This window comes from Candida oxycetoniae (genome assembly GCF_023343755.2).
Source record: "Candida oxycetoniae strain CBS 10844 chromosome Unknown scaffold19, whole genome shotgun sequence".
Taxonomy (NCBI): domain Eukaryota; kingdom Fungi; phylum Ascomycota; class Pichiomycetes; order Serinales; family Debaryomycetaceae; genus Lodderomyces; species Lodderomyces oxycetoniae.
In genome coordinates, this window is record NW_026055479.1 from 126,642 (window position 1) to 145,199 (window position 18,558).

Here is an 18,558-nt window from a genome sequence, read left to right on the forward strand (position 1 = left end):
AAAAAAAAAAAAAAAAAAAAAAAAAAAAAAAAAAAAAAAAAAAAAAAAAAAACAGGGGAACAAAAAATCAATATTTAACCGTAATGAGTTTTTGTTACTCTTGTTCATTTTGAACTAATTCTATTCTTTTGATTGGGCTTTGTGATTAGCGAGATTCGGAAAATATATATTCATCATGTTGTTAAGTAAAAGGGGGAAAAGATGGAAGGGTGGGGGTGGGGGTGGAGGAAGTTTTTAAGAAGCAATTGCATTTTATTTTGTAAAAAACAAAAGCAAATTGACTCGAGCTGTTATTTCGTCTTACCTTGGTGGGAGTCAGTAAAATGTGTCAAAAATAAATTAATAATACTAAAAAAATGTTGGAAGAAAAAAAAAAAAGGGCAGTGCATCAACCTGACGAGGTGGCAAGCTACAGATATGAAACTTTCCCCAAGATTGTAATCAAACTCTTATTTATTGGCTAGATAAACATCTGAAGATTATCGGGTAGCCAGGGGGAGGGGGCGGAGGGAGGGGAAACAGCTTTGCAGGGGCTTTGGCTTTGTCAGAGGAACATTGAAAATTGAGGTGGCTCATTAATAACACGTGTACTTTGGTCAAATGCACAAACCCGCCTAAATTTGACCTTATCTTGTTCATCAATTTTATCAATAAAAAAGGAAAAGGTTTTATCCGATTACAACACTCTTATTTTTTTAGGCAGGAAATCTGACATTGCACGATTCATATGGTTAGTCAGGTATCTTTGCTGTCACCAAGTTAGGGTTGGCATTCAAAACTAATTGGTTAACATAGCCTTGCTTACTCTCTTCTTTTCAAAAGGTTGCTCACGTTGTACCGCAAACATGTTCATAACCTTTGCTTCAATTTTTGTTTTTTTTTTGTTTTCAAACTCCAATTCTTGGCAATAATCAAAAAAAAAGAAAAATGAAACGGGATAAAATGGAATTGGGACAAAGAACCAGAACAAAGGACAAAAGTGACTTCTGTATTGTCTTTCAATTCATCAAAGAAATAGTACTCATAACCATGTTACTTATGAACATATGACAGTTAAAACTCATGAGACTAGCAAATAAAAGCAACATATAGCAAAAGTTGCCTTTTGGCTAGCAAATAGGTTTGTAACAAGAATCCTAAAAAAAGAAGGCAAAACTGACAATTTTTAGCCAGGTTCTATGATACGAAAAGGTTAGAGGAAATAGAGGAAAAGAGGAAAAGAGGAAATAGAGGAAAAGAGGATGGAGGATGGAGGATAAGAGTAGAAGGAGAAAATGTGGAAGTAAAGAGAAAAGACCCACAAGACTAGGGTATTTAATATATTTTTCTCTAGATCCTTTTAAGGGCTTAGTATTGATATTTTTTTCATCCTCTTTTCTATCGTCTTAGATCCTCATTCTTTCATCCCTTTTCCTCAAATTTAAACATTGTCCACAAGTGTCATTCTCCCATCTGCAAATTAGAGGAAAATTTAAAGCATGATAAATTAAATAAAAAAATAAAAACTCACACAAAAATGACTTTTTGTGTGTTTTATATTTATCTGATTTCATCTAATCTCTACACATCAACAAACGGCAAACCGCATTATAACAGTACTCTATACTATACATGTCACCAGTCTACCAATAGAACCGCGACTATTTGATTGTTCCGTAAACACTAAAGTAATATAGTTGTCTAATTCTTTTTCTTTTTTGGCCTATTGTCAAATAACTATAAAATCTTTTATTATTTATATGCTAATTAACAACTCTGGGGCATCTAACCTATCCGTTTCTATCCAATTATATCAACCGCCTTTATGGTGGTAGCACTATATTGGTGATTGCGACTTCAAACTAGAGTTTTAGTTCGACACTGACTAATGACACTATAAATTGACAACGCCTACCTTTTACCATTTTGATCATCTTTCACGCACCAGCTAAGGCAATACCCTGTCCACTATGACAAGATGTCCTTTGCCATGATTTATTTGTACGTTTCTTTTTTTCAACATACTGCACGGTATATACTATGAGCCCTTTGCCTTCTTCAATTAATCAAAAGTTGTAGAGAAAAAGTTTAATGAATCAATCAGAACATGGATCATAGGATGGGAAAAGAAATAAGCACAAGTACACAAGTACACAAATTTTCAACATTTTCAACATTTTCAACATTTAGGTTGCCCCGTTATACTTTGTTACAATCAACCGTTTAGATGTTTTATTAAATTTGGTTGTTTATTAAGTTTTATTTCTTCAACCTGGCCCCTCTCAGTCTGGTCTACTGATAAGAGAGATGTGCATTATTTTATCATAAAAATATACTACTATTTACATGAGCTTTTTTTTTTTTTCCCTTCTCCCCCCCTTACTTTAAGCGGTGATTGTTGCCTTCACTTCACCCGTACCAACGGGACTAAGAGCCAACTCTCCATCTGCATATGCAGCTTTAAAGAAAGAATAATGTAATACAATATCATCAATATTCCTCATTCCTGGATCCTTAGCAAAATCGGGATCAATAAAGAAAAACACCGGCATGTCCACTTCTTCTCCGGCACTCAACCTTTGTTCTTCGAAACAGAAGCACTGGATTTTGTTGAAATAAGCAGCAGCGTTTTCAGGAGTAATGGAGTATGTAGCCATACCGATTACATCTTCTTTACTCATATTCTTTGCACGGTAAAAGGCCAATGCAGTCTCCCCCGGGACAACGTAAACTTCCCTTTGCAAAGGAGTGAATTTCCATGGTAGTATTCCCGATGATTGACACGTAAACTGAACCCGTATCCGTTTATTTGTGTCTACAGGTACAAGTTTGTCAGGAGTAAATCTTGCACTATCGGTTATTGGTATTCCACCCCACCCTGTACGTTGACAAATTGCTCGGTATATCGGCACAGCAGAGAATGCCAATGCGAGGAAAACAATACCTAATGAAGTAGCATAAAAGGTTGCGGTTCTGTTTTTATATTCCTGCTTCTCTTCACGATCTTTGGTTATTTTATCAATTCTTTTCCTTTCCTCTGCGAGTTTTTCTTTTTCGGAAAGTGGTTGACTGTGGTTTTGGCTTACTCTTGATGAATTGTTAAATTGACGAATGAGTAAACGAGAAAACATTGTCATCGATGGGACCGCCACTGGGACCGTTACCGGTCCTACTGATGGTACTATTCGGCATGTCTTTGCCACATTAAGTAATCTACGCCTAACAACTAAAGGAGGTAGTCTCAGTCCAATCATTTGAATTACTTCAAATATACTATATATCAAGAGATTTTCTAGAGAGGGAGGGTCAGCGGTTAACTGAAAAAAAAAAAATCAGATCAGAAAGAAGAAGAAAAAAAAAAAAATAAAAAAAAAAGAACCAAGTTTGTTAATGAAAGCTTGATGATTGTATAGATGGCGTTGTTTTTAAGATGATTAGGCTTCGTACTCAACCTGCTAAGCTTATATGTAAGAGAAGATATAGTATAGTATTGCCCAACCCACGGCAATCAGGACTATCTCTGCAGCCGCCGCAAGAAAAACCGAAGATTTCTCAATTTGGCCATGCAATATTTAATACCTTAACCATTTCGCTAACAACATATTTCCTTTTGATCACGATACGGACTAATCTAGAGTATACTGAAATTGAGAATGATTTAAAAGCGCAATCTCAGGAACTTGAAAATGAAATACTCTCGGTTGTTGCCTCAAAGAACCAAGATTTAAAACAAAAGAATACTAGCTGGTTAAGCTACTTGAAATTTTGGTGAAAAAAAAAAAAAAAAAAAATATAATTATTTAATGGTATAGTATTTTACTTACTTACTTATTTGCTTGCACACTCGGTCACTGCTTATTTTGTTTGAATCTTTCTGTAAAGTGAGTGAATTTTGAGTTGGACGACTCTAAACTACCTGCTGATGTAGAGTTTGCATCGTCATTGTTCCGGTTTCCGATGATACTAGCAAAGTTCCCTCCTGAAATGGAATGCGATAGTGATTTTATAGTACCACTTCTTTGGAACTGCAGAGATTGTGGTACCACTGGTGATGTATACGATAATGATGGCGGTGTCTTTACACCTTGCATTTTGTTGATCAATTTTTTACCATCTTCAAACTTGATACTATTATATTGTCTCATTCTGAATGAACTATTTGTTAGGTATTCTTCGAAATTTTGTGATTTCAATAAATCAACAGTTTGTCGTAATTCGGAAAATGTAGACTTGATGGAAACATTACCTTGGGACGAATCTTCCCCTTGCCCCCCGCCTCCTTCGCCTTCTGCTCCTTCTGCTTCTGCCCCTGAACTGCCACCACTGCCACCACTGCCACTACCACTACCACTACCACCACCTTCGGTGACATTGCTGAGATTCTTCATTGATTTCTCAAGATACTGGATATCCAAATCAAAATTATCGATAAAAGTTTCATTAAACTCCAGGGCATTCTTCAAAACTCCAAGAAGATGCTGCGATATGAAATCATAACTTCTAAATAATCCAAGTGTCCTGATTTGAGATGGTAGATTTTCAAATATAGAAGTAAACAAATTTTCCAAGAACATAGCAAAATCTTTGACGGCGAAATTAGCTTCAGTGTTTCTGTCAACGGGTAAGTAGTCATCATACTCCACCAGTTCGAGCAATTCAGTGATCTTGGTATCAACCATCTTGTATACTGTGTCCTCGGAAAATTTCCTCAACTTGGTGAATGCTTCTACTGCCGTTAGTGTAAAAGTATCATTGGTGTCTATGTTAAGTATCCCCATTCCTGTATTTTGCCTCAATTTTTGATTCAATAATACTCCAACTTTATACAAACTAAGAAGATAATACTCCAAATTAACAAAACTTTGTGCTATGACTTCTTTGTTGTTTTCATTTTTTTTAATAAAATCTTCAATTTCCCAAGCAATTCCGAACCCCTTTCGGTTACTCAAAAACACCTCTACTATGTTGTTTACTATGATGTTATTGATCTCATTGACTTCGTAAAGATAGTAGGTATTGGTGAATTTCAACGTCTTGTTTATTAGTGTTCGCACATATCCACAGTAATGCACGTAATCTTCACTAAATGGGAACGTTACTGGGAAATATCGTATATTTTTTTGTGCAAATGGAGCGTTTTGATCATAGAATATCCTCCTCATCACTCCTTCGTATTCTTCTTTGTTCACTTGTAATGCGGTGTAGAACTCCGATTGTAAAGATTCCACAAATTTTTTTCTAAATGTTTGCACAACTAATGGTGCAAAGTAATCTTTAAAAATGATCATCATAACTTCGTATAGCTCACTAACATCATATTCATTAGAGTCCATGACTTGCATAAAATCGCCAATTATATCTTTGAATGTGCCTAGATCATCAAGATCGTAAAAATCATTGCTCTTGAGAGTATAAATCAAGACTGGCTTCAATTTCGAAACGTAGGACATCCACAACTCATCTGCTTGAACATTGGTTCTTAATTGAAATTTTGTCAAGAGGTTGAGTTGCTTATCCATTACAAAAAACGCAGCAATTTTCCTTAAATAATCATCCAACATCTTTGAATCAAAAACAATTTCCTTTTTACTTGAAGATGCCGAAGTTATTGGATATATGATTCTTCCGTACTTCTTCATCCATTCTTTGTAATATATTTGATTGAGACTATCTAACTCGTGCAAAGTCCGGTAAACTAATATTGCATCATAAACGCTACTCAATGGAATCTGTAAAGTTTCGTCATCAAAAACACAATAATTCAACCCGGGATCTCTTAAACTCAACTCAACCGGTGAGTTCAATTTGTATGGCATATAAGTTTGGTTTTTCCTCTTGCATTCTATCCAGTTTTCCTGGAGTTCGTAAAGATTGTCATATAATGCATCACCAATACCAGTCAATTTTCTCTCCAAATTCAAGGAGAGCCATTTAATCAAATTTTCAAATGAATCATCCTTGACCATTTTGGTTAAATGTGGTATTGAATCAACAATCTTTTGGGCAAAACTAAACTCGCCAACTTTCTGAATATGTATGTTTGTCAACTCATCGATTAATTTCAAGGCCAGGAAATATTTTGTTTGCTTGATCAACTCTAGTATTTTGTTCATCAACTCCAACACCTGGACACATTCATTAAGGACGACTTGGGCCTCGCTTATCCGATTGCACACCTCTTTACTCTTGACATAATTCTTCTTTTTCGTTATCAACTCAATAGAAGATTTGCTTAAACTCTGGCTAACTGCCAAAAACTGCCGATTCAAAGAGTCGGCTTTTTGGTGTATATTTGCAATTGTATCCATACACTGATTTATCTCACTCATTGAACTCATTGACACCTTATTCAAATCCTCGTCTTTCTGCTTAACAATGTCATTGAGCTTGGTTATCAAGTCCGATAACGCATTATTCCTCACAGCATCTTTTATTATCGGCGCTAGATCCTCGATATAATCGTTGGAGCCGGAATTAAGAGACGACGACGTTGAAAATACGTCGTCTTCTCGTAAAAGCAAGTTTTCCAATTGTAACGTATTAACTACTTGGCTCTTGGTGCCTCCATTGATTACCTCCCCATTAGCCCTATTGGTCCCATTCCCATTTGGTGACAACATACCTAAACTTAATTCTAGAGCTGGGCCAAAAAAAAAATACGTATCTAGATAAGTCTAGGTCGAGTCTAGCTAGACTTTTGCCGGTCCCTAGCTAGTAAATATCCTCTCTTATTCAATAAGCTCGTCTCTCTCTCTCTCTCTCTCTCTCTCTTTTTTTTTTTTTCACTTTTAACCTCAGCGTCTAATTTTATTTATTTATTTATTTTTTTCACTTCTCCATAGCACAGCGGTATGGAATGGTTCAGCTCAAACCATATTTTTATTGTTGGTCCGCCTCATAGTGGAAAGCTAAGGGCCGTTAAGGCTTTGCTGAGACATGGTAAGCAAGAAATTGATGTTGGTTTTGAAAACCATGGCACAATTGCTCATACGACCCCGTTTTTAACCAAATATTATAAGGTATTATTGAGTATCTTGGTTGATGAGTTTCCTGCAAAACGAGCTTGTGGTAAGTTGAACGATGAGGAGAAGTTGAAGGAATTTGAGAAATGGGCAACCGAGTTTACTAGTGAAGGAATGAAGGAGCTAAGGGAGACGTTAGTAGGTCTTTTATTCACTGTAAATATAAATGATGATGGTTTAGAATATTTAAAAGAGGCATTACGGATATTTGCTGATATTAAAAACAAGTTTATTGAAGAGTTTATGTGGGAGGATGGGTTTTGCGCTGTTCTTGGGTCGGTACCTCAAGGAGACAAAATTGAGCGAGAATCTGCCGTCGAGGAGATTGAAGATTTGGTCATTTCGCATGGATTGGAGTTTATAAATATGGAGGAGAGTGGGGTGAATGCGTATAAAGAGAAATTGGGCAAGGACAGGTTGGTTGAATTGATTGAGTGTCACGAATGGAGTAATGCAGAGTATTTTGAGAATTGTCAAGAATACAAAAAGAGAAAAATGGTTGAATTTGGATTAGGCGGTAGTAATAATAATGATGATGGTGATGATGATGATGATATTGAATTAGATGAGAAATCACTTGCTGAGCTTATACGTAAACTAACCATAGTGCGCGAAAGAGCTCTAGATATTCCATTAGAACAACGCATGAGATATGCCGATGAAATGGCCGAGGAATTTGCAGATGTACTATAAGAGTCTCTCCTTTGAAGTTGGCCCCTTGGAGTTGGCAGTTATAGGTTAGGCGTGTCAAGTGTATATTCAATATTAAACCCAGGTACAAAATAACATTCCTGACAATCCTCCTCAGCAACGCCATTTTCATGGATCAAAACAGCGAAATCCAAGTATGGTATTGTTTCATCAATAACAACCATTGGCGCATGCCATACTCCTACTCCATAAGTAACTGATTGGTTCCCCTTACATAGAAAAGCCCTGATCTTTGTTGGATCAGGCAAATTGTCACTTGACAGATCATCTGTTTTAGCTACTATAACCAAATACGCTTTCTTACTCAAATCTTGACCTAACGGTAAAAAAGTCTGAGTTGTAAACGGGTGTCTTTCAAGCACTTTTGAAAGATAAACCGATTTGGTGCCACCATGTTTAATCAAATGAGTTGGTGCTTTACACCTAAATATGTTCCAATTGGCACTTGCTTTTCTGCCGCTAGAACAATTTCCATACTCGTTAATCACAGGAGCAACTTTATGGAGTTTTATCGCAGTCCCGTAATTTGCTTGAGACGCTTCAACCAAACCAGTTATCTGATGATCTACACTGATAACCCCTCCATACGGCGCAAACGTCTCGGGAGTTAACGGCTCAGCAACAACCTGATATCGCTTACTACTATCTAATCGAAAGGTCTTCAAAACCATCCTCCATCAGCTACTACACTTTATCAAAAAGAAAAAAAATTAAACCCCCGGATTCTTGTTATCATCATATCATATCATATCACATCCTATCCTTTTATCTGCCCGCTTTGCTCATCTCGAGAAAAAAATGCTCGGCCATCTCCGAAATATATCACGTGATATGAGAAAGATTGGTTATCTTTGAAATCAGTCACGTGATGAAAAAACAAAGGCCATCTCTAAAACATGTTATGTAATATCAAACCGCGGCCCATTTCCAAAATATATCACGTGATATGTAACCGCGGCCCATTTTCAAAAACTCTTACTATATCTCTCTTACTTTCCTCGATATCACGTGATAAAACTTATAAAAGAAGTTGTTTCAGAGAGTTTGCATCAGGACGATAGTGAGCGACCAAAAGGGCTCGTAGACAGTACCAGCAACATGAACAGCGCTCCACTATCGAGCAGCGCTCCACTATCGAGCAGAGCGAGATAGTGTTGCTATTTAGTGCTACTCCAGCATTATTACAATCTACATCTCAACACCTCCTACTACATTTACCCTTGCTTCTATATCTCCTACTACCTTTCCCTTGCTTCTATATCTTCTACAATAATCTCCTTGAATACACGTGACCATCACGCCGCTACCAAGTGTCAAATTAAAGTGATTTTATTTTTTTTTTTTCGTGGAGAAAGGCAAGCTGGTTTTACTTTGATGACCTGACCAAGTAGCGATTGTTTCGATATTAAGAGAGTCGTGAAGAGTTCATTTACTCGAGAAAGTTGTTGATTTGAGGTTTTTTGTTATCTTCTTTTATTTGGAGTTGCTTCTTGTTTTTTCTAATTTTTTGTTATGAGCCAATTTTCGCATAATAGCAAAGAAGAGCTGAGATCAGGTGATGATGATGGTCATGACAATAAGACCTTGGTAGACGGTGACGGTGGTAGTGAGTTGATCCCCACTTCAAGACCCTCGCAGATTGTGTATGTTCCGGGCGAGAGTCATTTGAGCAGCGACGGTACGACTTTGGTTAATGGTCTTGAAGGTGGAGAAGGCAGTAGTAGTAGTCGAAATGATGTTAAACAACAATTATCATTGAAACAAAGAGAGAACCTTAATGCTTCGTTACAACAACTTCGATACAACGAGAACAAAATTGCTTTGGATAGGTGCATTAACCACACAATCGAGCTCATCGATGAGCTAATGTCGGAAAATAAGCAAAGACCCGTGTTTTACCCCACGGAGATTGAAGATGATCAGAATATATTGCTAAATAGTGCAAAGGCCCATTTGGCGTTGGTTAGACAAAACACAAGCCTCAAGCAACTAACAAAGCAAAAAATCGCAAAAGAAGACGTTGCAATGCAAAAGGACCTTCCCGAGTTTAAGATTTTGAAAATCAATTTGAAAGGAGGTCACGGAGATGATAATTTGGTTAAAAACTTGGATAAGAAATCAATTGCTAGCTTACTAGAAAAGAAATTGAACCTGCAAATAAAACACCTTTATCATTTGAAGGACCGTGTTGATGACACTACATCGAAAGTCTTTGTCACTGGTGATTTAAATGCCGGGAAATCGACATTTTGTAATGCGTTATTGAGACGTAAAATTTTGCCTGAGGATCAACAACCATGCACATCGGTATTTTGCGAAGTTGTGGATGCAAAAACGGGGAACAATGGTATGGAAGAAGTCCACGCAATACCCATTGAAAAGGAGTACAATATCAAAGACGAGTCAACTTATGAAATACATCCACTTAAGGATTTAGAGGAGCTTGTTTATGACTGTGATAGGTTCAAGTTGTTGAAAGTGTATGTCTTGGACCACCGGTCTTTCCAAGAGAGTTTACTTCATAATGGTGTCATCGACATAAAGTTGATTGATGCACCAGGTTTGAACATGGACTCATTTCAAACGACACAAGTGTTTTCTCGACAGGAAGAGATTGATTTGGTTGTGTTTGTTGTTAGTGCTGAAAACCATTTTACATTATCGGCAAAGGAGTTTATTGCTGCTGCTGCTAATGAAAAAAGGTATGTATTTATTGTTGTTAACAAGTTTGACTATATCAAGGATAAGGAAAAGTGTCAAAGAAGAATATTGGATCAAATTAAAAACTTGTCGCCTGATACTTATAAGAACGCTAAGGAGTTTATCCATTTTGTGAGCTCCAGCGAAGTGTATGGTGGTGATGGCGGTGATGGCGGTGATGGTGATAATGGTGATGGTGATGGTGATGGTGGAGGGGACAGCGATGACAACGGCAATATTGGCCACCCAGACTTTGATTTACTCGAAGCTTCCTTGAGGAAGTTTATTTTAGAGAAAAGATCGATATCCAAACTTCTTCCTGCCAAAAGCTATCTTTTGAATTTCCTACAAGATTTGCAAACATTATCAACAATCAATGAGAAAATCTATAACGATGAAAAACGTGAAAAACTTCAGGAGTTGAACTACCAGGTAGCTCCAAAGGTGAATGAAATTGTTTACAAGTCTCACAAGATAGCCGACACTATAAATGCACTTATTGAAGCTACATGTACTAAAGTATATAATGACACAAACAGGGAAATTAACATGGTGGTTGATAATCTCGGTGACAAGCCTGTTGTTCAATACGGGGGATTACAATATTTGTTTGAGTATGCCAAAGAGTCACAATTGGCAATGATTGATGTTATTGGTGATGCAGTTTTCAAATGCGAGGATGCAACAAGGCAAATCACTGTTGAGAAAGTTGACGAAATTGTTCAATTTGGCAAAGATACATTAAATGAAGAGTTTCTCGGCGACAAAAAGTTTAACCCTGAACTAATGTTCACACGATACAAAGATGATATTGGCAAGAATATTGAAGATAGTATTGAAATTTCTGATTTTTTTGATCCTACACTAGAGTCCTTTTTAGTGTTTGTTGGTGTACCTGAAAGATACTTAAATGCAACAACACGTCAAATTTCCCTTTTTAACCCTGTTTCGATCATTACTTCAATTCCAACAAACGCATTATCGTTGAAAAACCTGATTCCTACACAATTAACACTACATACCATCTACTCGTCGGGTAAACTATTAACCACGGGCGCCTTGATCAATAAGTTATATCACGCTAGTCGTTATATTACTCCGGCAATGGTGAGAAAAGTAGCTGTGCCTATTTTGATTACAGTTTCTGGAATCGCGCTATATTACCTCATAAGTGATATCCCCAATGCATTACCACGACAGCAAGCCAAGAAGATCAAGCAACAAATACAATCAATAAACTACGTACATAACAATTCAACTCGTCTTGCAAGTGAGTGTCGACAAGTTTTGAATTTCCCATCTAGACAAGTGATGAATAATTTCCAAACGAGTATTGATAAGCGAGTTGTACAAAAGGAGAAATTAGAGGTTTGTATCAAAGATGCCGAAATCAGTAGTGGCTTTTTCAATCATTTGCTAATGAAAATTAATCATCAACAACGAGCCTTGAAAGAAATTGATTTGGAAAGCGTCAACCTTGTCGATTAGAGAGAGAGAGAAAGAGAGAGAGCGAACGAGTGCGTGTGTGTGTAATAACGCAGACACTTTACAGTCTATTTAGCTTATATAGTTTGAAACTTTGTATATAAGAATCAACCAACTTTCTATCCCACTAAATCCTTCATCCTTGTTGGTAACAGAAGCAAGATTGAGAGAGGTGTAATGCTGAACCGAACCTCTAACCAACTTACACGACCTATAAAATGTCGAAATTTTTTGAGGGCGAGAGAAAGAAAGCACCAGTTTGTAACAAACTTCAAATTAGAAGCCAATAGCAGCTGTTTCCAGGCTCGGAGTTGACCATCAATTGTGTAATAAAGTCAAGGGTAGATTCCTAAAATCATTGGGTTATAAAAATCTACCAAAGTTTGCTGCTCAGTCAATTTTTAGCGCATTATATTTGGGGTTTCATTTGACACTGGTTTGAGGCCTTTTTGATAGACATAGATTGTTGATTTGTGTGCTAATGTCGAACGCCGAGACAAGCAAGCTTTACGAGACGATAGTAGAGGATGTTATCAGTGACTCGCGACAGGATTTCGAGAATATGGGGATTGATGAAGCGACATTACAAGAATTGCGCAAGATATGGTATGAAAAATTGACGCAATCGAAAGTTTGTAAATTTTCATGGGATGATAACGAGGAGGAAGACGAAGAAGGAATACGGGCCATGACACATAATAATGGGGTTATTAGCGGCGGCGGCGGCGGCGGCAGCGGCGGCGGCAGCAGGTCTACGGTAACAGGTTCTTCTTCCATGGCGGAGGAGAGAAATATTGGTGTATCAGCTGTCAATGGACATACGCCAGTTGTTGTTGATCCCGTAGTCAACCCGACCGTGCCTGATCCATTGAGTTATAACAATAATTTGGGTATTGAATTACCGCCAGTTAAACAAGAAATAACAAGCAGTAACAGCAATAGTAGTAATAATAACAATAGCAATAGCGGAGACGGCGGACTAATGCTTCCGAAAATCAATCAAACTGATGGGACATTTGAAATGACAGTATACACAAATAAAGCAAGATCTGTTATTAATGGGATACTGAGGCGAAAAAAGAATAAGACATTATATCAAGTTGATGGGACACTAGACGATGACGACGATGACGACGATGACGACGACGATGATGATGATGATGCGGACATTTTTAATGATTCAGATGATATCAACTCCGATCTTGATGACGATTTGGAAAGTGATAAATCAGATGACGAAGATGGCGATCAAGAAGGGCAAATCATGTTGTGTTTGTATGACAAAGTACAAAGGATCAAAAATAAATGGAAGCTGAGCTTGAAAGAAGGTATTGCTAATATAGACGGGAAGGATTATGTGTTTCACAAAGCTACAGGAGAATGTGAATGGTAGAAACAAGGAGCGTATGAGAACGAGAGAGAGAAAGAAAGAAAGAAAAAAAAGAGAGAGAAGGTGGTGGAGGGAGAGAAGTAGAAAGAGAGATTGTGTGTAAGATAATTGGGTCATATGTTTGAAACATTGTATATCAACATAGTATCGTAATTGTACTTTTTCCGGGGAGGGTTTTCATTGTTGTGGTTTATTGGTTTAAAAATTAGGGATATGAAGATCCAAGACCTCTCTGTTTGAATCCAGTACGGGTTTCCCATTTTCAAAAATACATTCAAAATCAATCAATATAGTGCTCAACACCTCAAGACTTAAATTCAAAGTAGGCACAAACACAATACATAGATTTTTTAAATTCATTCGATTAATCTGATTTTGGGAAATAATTTGTCGAAGGAATTTGAAAATCACATAACATAAGTCATAGTGAATGGCATCAATATTGTTTGAATTATTTAGATACTCCTTAAACATGATGGCTATTTGTGATGGTAAGAACTTGTTGTGTTTATTCAATACAATATTGTTCAATTGCAAATATGCATCGGTTCCTAATATTGGACTAGGTAATTCTCTCAAATATGTTTTGAACAACCCAGAAACAGTATGAATATCAGGTTTCAAGGGACTCCTGAATAAATCTAAATCATGTTCTCGATTAAATGCCTCTTTGAGTTGTCGAATAGTCGAAGCTGAACCACTCAATCGAAATATACCTTCTTCGAATATGGCACCTGTCCTATTCAAATAATCAAGGCATCGAAAACATATGCTTGGAATATGTCTACCCATGTAATCATGACTAGATAATTCAAGCGCTACTTCAATCTCTCGACCAAAAATCGATTTAGTCACTTCGTTTCCAAGATCTAGCTCATCAAGGTATTGTTGCATAGAGTTGGAGGAGTCTACTTGAATGGGATGTACCTGAGAAACTCCCGACTGATATCCATTTGAAACAGGTGCATATGTGTATCGCAGTTGTTGTTGTAGTTGTATGGGCTGAGGTTGTTGTGGTAGTTGTTGTTGCTGTGGTGGTAGTGGTAGTGGTAGTGTTGGTGGTGGTGGAAATGGTGGTGGTTGCTGTGGCTGTGTCTGTTGCTGTTGCTGATGCTGTTGCTGATGCTGTTGTTGTTGTTGTGGTGGTGGTGGTGGTTGTTGTGGCTGTGATGGTGGAAGAGGTTGCAGGCCTTGTTCACTAGCATTAGATGAGGCTCTATTCCTAAAAGAAAAATAGCTTCTCTTTTTCATTCGTTTTCCTTGTTCTTCGGTCAGAATCGATGTTTGGAAAGACACTTGATCTGAAGCAAATTTCCCATTAGCGTAACTCACAGGACTGCCACTTTCTTCGTTATAATTATCATACAGGAACTTCTTATCATAATCGGCGGGTGTAGTTGCATCAGCATAGTTAACAGGCTTTTGAGGTGAAACATCAGCCAGCTTTGGTTCTGGACTTGGAACGATTTCAGTGAACTCAATTAACGCCGTCACCCAGTCGTCTCTTTCTTCGTCTGTTTCCGCACAAAAGAAATACTTGTTCGTTGTGCTATGTAATTTTGATGCTTTAGGTGACTCCATGACTAAAAACGCATGTCTATACCCCTTATCTTCAGCTACTGAATCTGCTGCTTGGCGTCCAATCTGAGCGTTATATAAGGATATACTTTCCTGCAATTGACCACCAGGGAATGGGTACACTTCAAGTTGATTATTTTCAATTTGACACCATCTAACTTTCCAACTAGTTCCTATTCCTTTGTATTTTCGTACTAGATAGCCTTCTTTTCGTGATCCACTTTTGAAATCGTCTAACGGATTGACAAAATCCAATGAAAGAAATAAGCACAATTTGTATAACACAATGTGAGGAATATGAGGCATAAGAAAGATTGAATTAAAATAATTTTGTAGCAACGCTCTTCGTGCCTCGATCTTGCTTGGAGTAGTGGATGCAAAACTTGTCTTATCTGGTAAATTGGTCATTCCAAAGTATTCAATAATTGATCTAACCTCTGCATCAAAAGAACATATCTGAGAGTGAGTCTTTCGTATTCTCCACATCTCCTTATTAGTTTCTCTATCATTTATTGTAATGGTTATATTCGGATCATCTGTTTTCTTGGCAGAAGTTTGGTTCATAAGTGAATCAATATGAATAGTACTAATTACTTTAATGAAAATTGTGTGAAACTCCTCCGGTTTGATGAATAATGAAGATTCATCCATATCAGTCTTGGGTGTATTCAAAACATTAAAGCTGGATCCTGGTGTTTGTGGACTCAAAACATGGATATTGTTCTTGGAAGATGTGGGTGTTTGAAGAGGTCTCCCTGTGTAATAAGTTGGTTGCTGTTGTTGAAGGTTATAAGGGGAAGCTAATCGTTGGTTTTGATTATTATGTGAATACTGTGTCTCTGAATTTGGTGGTGGTAGTAGTGGTAGTGCTCCTACTGCTGCTGCTGCTGCTGCTGATAATGATGATGCTGCTGATGCTGGAGCTTGGTGATAAGAGTGCTGATGCTTGAGACTATCATCCGCTACTGGTGAAGGCAAAATTGCCATATTTTTTTCGTCCAATTTTGAGCTTGGAGATTCAAATTGCTCAAACTTTTCATCACTTAGTACCTCTGGTGTTTGAAAATCATTTTTGGTCAAGTTCGGGACTCCATAGTTGGCAATAACTTGGTTAGGTGGTGTATTATATGCCGAAATATTGTTTCGAGAACTATTCTTTTCACCCAATGCCGCTTTTAAAGATGTTGGAGGTGCTAATTCAGTGGTGCTATGGTTGCCATGCATAAGTTTATGATGAAATGGTGGTTTGATCCTTGATGATTTATATGTTGAGCCAATACTACTTGTACTGCGGGCTAGTTGTTTATTGTGAGTATAAATCACACTACTCGATGCCGCAGTTGTTGTTGTTGTTGTTGCAGTAGTATTTGTGGTATTAGTAGTAGCGGCGGTCGCGGTGGTGGTGTTATCAGTTTGTGATTTCAATGACTCCAATGCTAAGTTGTATTGACTATCTATTGTGTCCTCCGCTTCATCTCTAGACAAGTCTAAGGACTCGACGGTGTTTAATGTGTGTTCAAAGCTTTGTTTGGTGTCAATTGACATATTCAGTTGTTTGAGGGAATCCATAGTATCGTCATGAGGGGTGGTATTTCCAGGTATGTTCGATACTGATTGTAAATCGCTCTTCTCCTTTTCCTTCTCCTCGTCAACTCTGATGGGTGAATAACGACTACTTACATTTGACGATAGGTTACTTGCATTTGATACTGAATTTGGTAGATATGCAGCTGATCGATCAGACGTCATGGATGATCTCCTATTATCTTTAGGTGTTATTGGCTTGTCATTTGTTAATTCGGAACTTCTTAAAGATGATCGCACAGGAATCTCCAGTGGTGAGACCATAATTTCATCAAGATGTGGTGATGAAGTCATTTCCTTCGATGTGGGTAGTGATATTCTTTGGTTATATTCATTTCGCTGGTGATGTTGCTGATGTTGCTGATGATGATGCTGGTGATGATGCTGGTGCTGTTGTTTTGGTGCTCTTGACTGTTGCTGTTGATGCTGAAGAATGGGCGAAATTAAGATCTCGTCATGTGAAGCTTCAGTGAGATTGGACTTTGGAGTTATACTGTGTTGCAATAAATGAGGCGGCAATGGTGGACTATCAATCGGCGGTGGTGGATGAGGCCGAGATGGAGAAGATACGAAAACTGGCGACACTGATTGTAGAGAGGACACGTTGTTTTGTAGTTGGTGTAAGGGGGTATTGTTACCATTTGAACCATTGGGAGAGAGCAAACTCAACTGTCGCTGTAGTCTTTCAATAGTCCTATTCTTTTCCTCTACCAAGCCCTTTAATTCTTTATTTTCAAATAACAACTGTTTGATATACTCATTATCCGGCACGTTGGATCTGTCAAATCTGGGATCTGAAGGCGGATAGTGGTTGTTCCCGTAGCTGCCATGGCTGCCATAGTAGCTGCTCCTGCTGTATTTCCAGTCGTCGCCTTGGCTATTGCTTCTGTTGTGGCCAGCTTCGTGACTGCCACCACTGTATTTCCTGCCGTTGCCGTTGCCGTGGCTGTTGCTTCTGTTGTAGCCAGCTTCGTGACTGCCACCACTGTATTTCCTGCTAATGTCGTGACCCTTGTTATCGCCAACAATCCTCTCTAACTCTACCTCTGATAACGCAACATTACTACTAGCTACTTGCATTTTCCATTAACACCCCACCCAACCAGTGTCTAACGCGTTTTCTTCTTGTCGATGTTCAAACTGTGGCACTTGCTATACCTTCTGGTAAGTATGGATTTGGCCTTGGTTGCCTCCTTCAGCACACAAGTGTCCGTGATTAACGATTAATCTATATAAAAATGATGCCTCCTCTATAACCTATATTTGATTTTTCAAAGTTGTCTCATAAAAATTCAACGTGTGTCGTGTTATATCGTCACGTGACCATTTAGCTTTCAGCCCTTCGTAAAAACTCTAAACGTATAAAGTTTTCCTAATTTAATTAGCCCCCCCCCCCCTGATGCAACAACTGATGCGACAACTGATACTACTACGCCTTGCAAATGCTAAGACTTTTAAAAAGAAATGTTAGATATAAGATGTCTACTTGTATGAGGTTACACGACGATTCTAGCGACACTATCGACACTATCGAGCAACACTATCGAGCGAAGCGAGATAGTGGAGCAAAGCCTTGTAGCAACACTATCGAGCGGAGTAGAGCACACTAGCTGTTACAGACACTAGCTGTCACCGACACTGACTAGCGATAGTGTCGCCTCTCGTTTGCTGTGCACTATCTCGCTTTCCTCGATAGTGGAATAAATTTCTCTCGTTTCCCTATCGCTAGTGGTGGCAGACTAGTATGCTCCGCTATCTTGCTCTGCTCAATAGTGGAGCAAGTACTACATGTAACAAGAATCGAATCATATAAAAATAATAATGCTCTACTTTTAGTATGTCACGTGACCATGAACATTTTGCACCCCTCATCATTATTTTTTAGTTTTCTTTCTTCCCCCCGCATTAACAAGCCATTAATACCTAATAGTCAGTTGATTCTCCCAAAGTAGCAATAATTTTCCCAAAGTGGCAATCTATCGAGCAGAGACACTATCGAGCAGAGCGAGATAGTGTCTCCTCGATTGTGGAAGAAAACTGACTAGTGTCTTCTCGATTGTGGAACAGCACTACTAGACACTATCGAGCAGAGCGAGATAGTGGACCAGC

General features: G+C 38.1%; 7 protein-coding genes across 7 annotated transcripts; 3 read left to right on the forward strand and 4 right to left on the reverse strand. All coding sequences in view use genetic code 12, as the record gives it.

The window, feature by feature from the left end:
- Positions 1-2,363: 2,363 nt before the first annotated feature.
- COX11 (Cox11p) lies at positions 2,364-3,233 on the reverse strand (the record flags this gene model as incomplete). The annotated part of the gene is made up of 1 exon (XM_049325453.1): positions 2,364-3,233. One exon carries the CDS (start codon positions 3,231-3,233, stop codon positions 2,364-2,366), a length of 870 nt encoding a protein of 289 aa, XP_049178912.1.
- Positions 3,234-3,827: 594 nt separating this feature from the next.
- SEC15 (Rab GTPase-binding exocyst subunit) lies at positions 3,828-6,599 on the reverse strand (the record flags this gene model as incomplete). The annotated part of the gene is made up of 1 exon (XM_049325454.1): positions 3,828-6,599. One exon carries the CDS (start codon positions 6,597-6,599, stop codon positions 3,828-3,830), a length of 2,772 nt encoding a protein of 923 aa, XP_049178913.1.
- A 231-nt stretch (positions 6,600-6,830) lies between these two features.
- Positions 6,831-7,694, forward strand: KGF56_004056 (uncharacterized protein; the record flags this gene model as incomplete). The annotated part of the gene is made up of 1 exon (XM_049325455.1): positions 6,831-7,694. One exon carries the CDS (start codon positions 6,831-6,833, stop codon positions 7,692-7,694), a length of 864 nt encoding a protein of 287 aa, XP_049178914.1.
- A 38-nt stretch (positions 7,695-7,732) lies between these two features.
- KGF56_004057 (ureidoglycolate hydrolase) lies at positions 7,733-8,383 on the reverse strand (the record flags this gene model as incomplete). The annotated part of the gene is made up of 1 exon (XM_049325456.1): positions 7,733-8,383. One exon carries the CDS (start codon positions 8,381-8,383, stop codon positions 7,733-7,735), a length of 651 nt encoding a protein of 216 aa, XP_049178915.1.
- Positions 8,384-9,224: 841 nt separating this feature from the next.
- FZO1 (mitofusin) lies at positions 9,225-11,900 on the forward strand (the record flags this gene model as incomplete). Its single annotated transcript, XM_049325457.1, has 1 exon — positions 9,225-11,900. The coding sequence occupies one exon, from the start codon at positions 9,225-9,227 to the stop codon at positions 11,898-11,900; it is 2,676 nt and encodes an 891-aa protein (XP_049178916.1).
- A 478-nt stretch (positions 11,901-12,378) lies between these two features.
- KGF56_004059 (transcription initiation factor IIA large subunit) lies at positions 12,379-13,290 on the forward strand (the record flags this gene model as incomplete). The annotated part of the gene is made up of 1 exon (XM_049325458.1): positions 12,379-13,290. The coding sequence occupies one exon, from the start codon at positions 12,379-12,381 to the stop codon at positions 13,288-13,290; it is 912 nt and encodes a 303-aa protein (XP_049178917.1).
- Positions 13,291-13,485: 195 nt separating this feature from the next.
- BEM3 (Bem3p) lies at positions 13,486-17,529 on the reverse strand (the record flags this gene model as incomplete). Its single annotated transcript, XM_049325459.1, has 1 exon — positions 13,486-17,529. The coding sequence occupies one exon, from the start codon at positions 17,527-17,529 to the stop codon at positions 13,486-13,488; it is 4,044 nt and encodes a 1,347-aa protein (XP_049178918.1).
- Between the last annotated feature and the right edge of the window lie 1,029 nt (positions 17,530-18,558).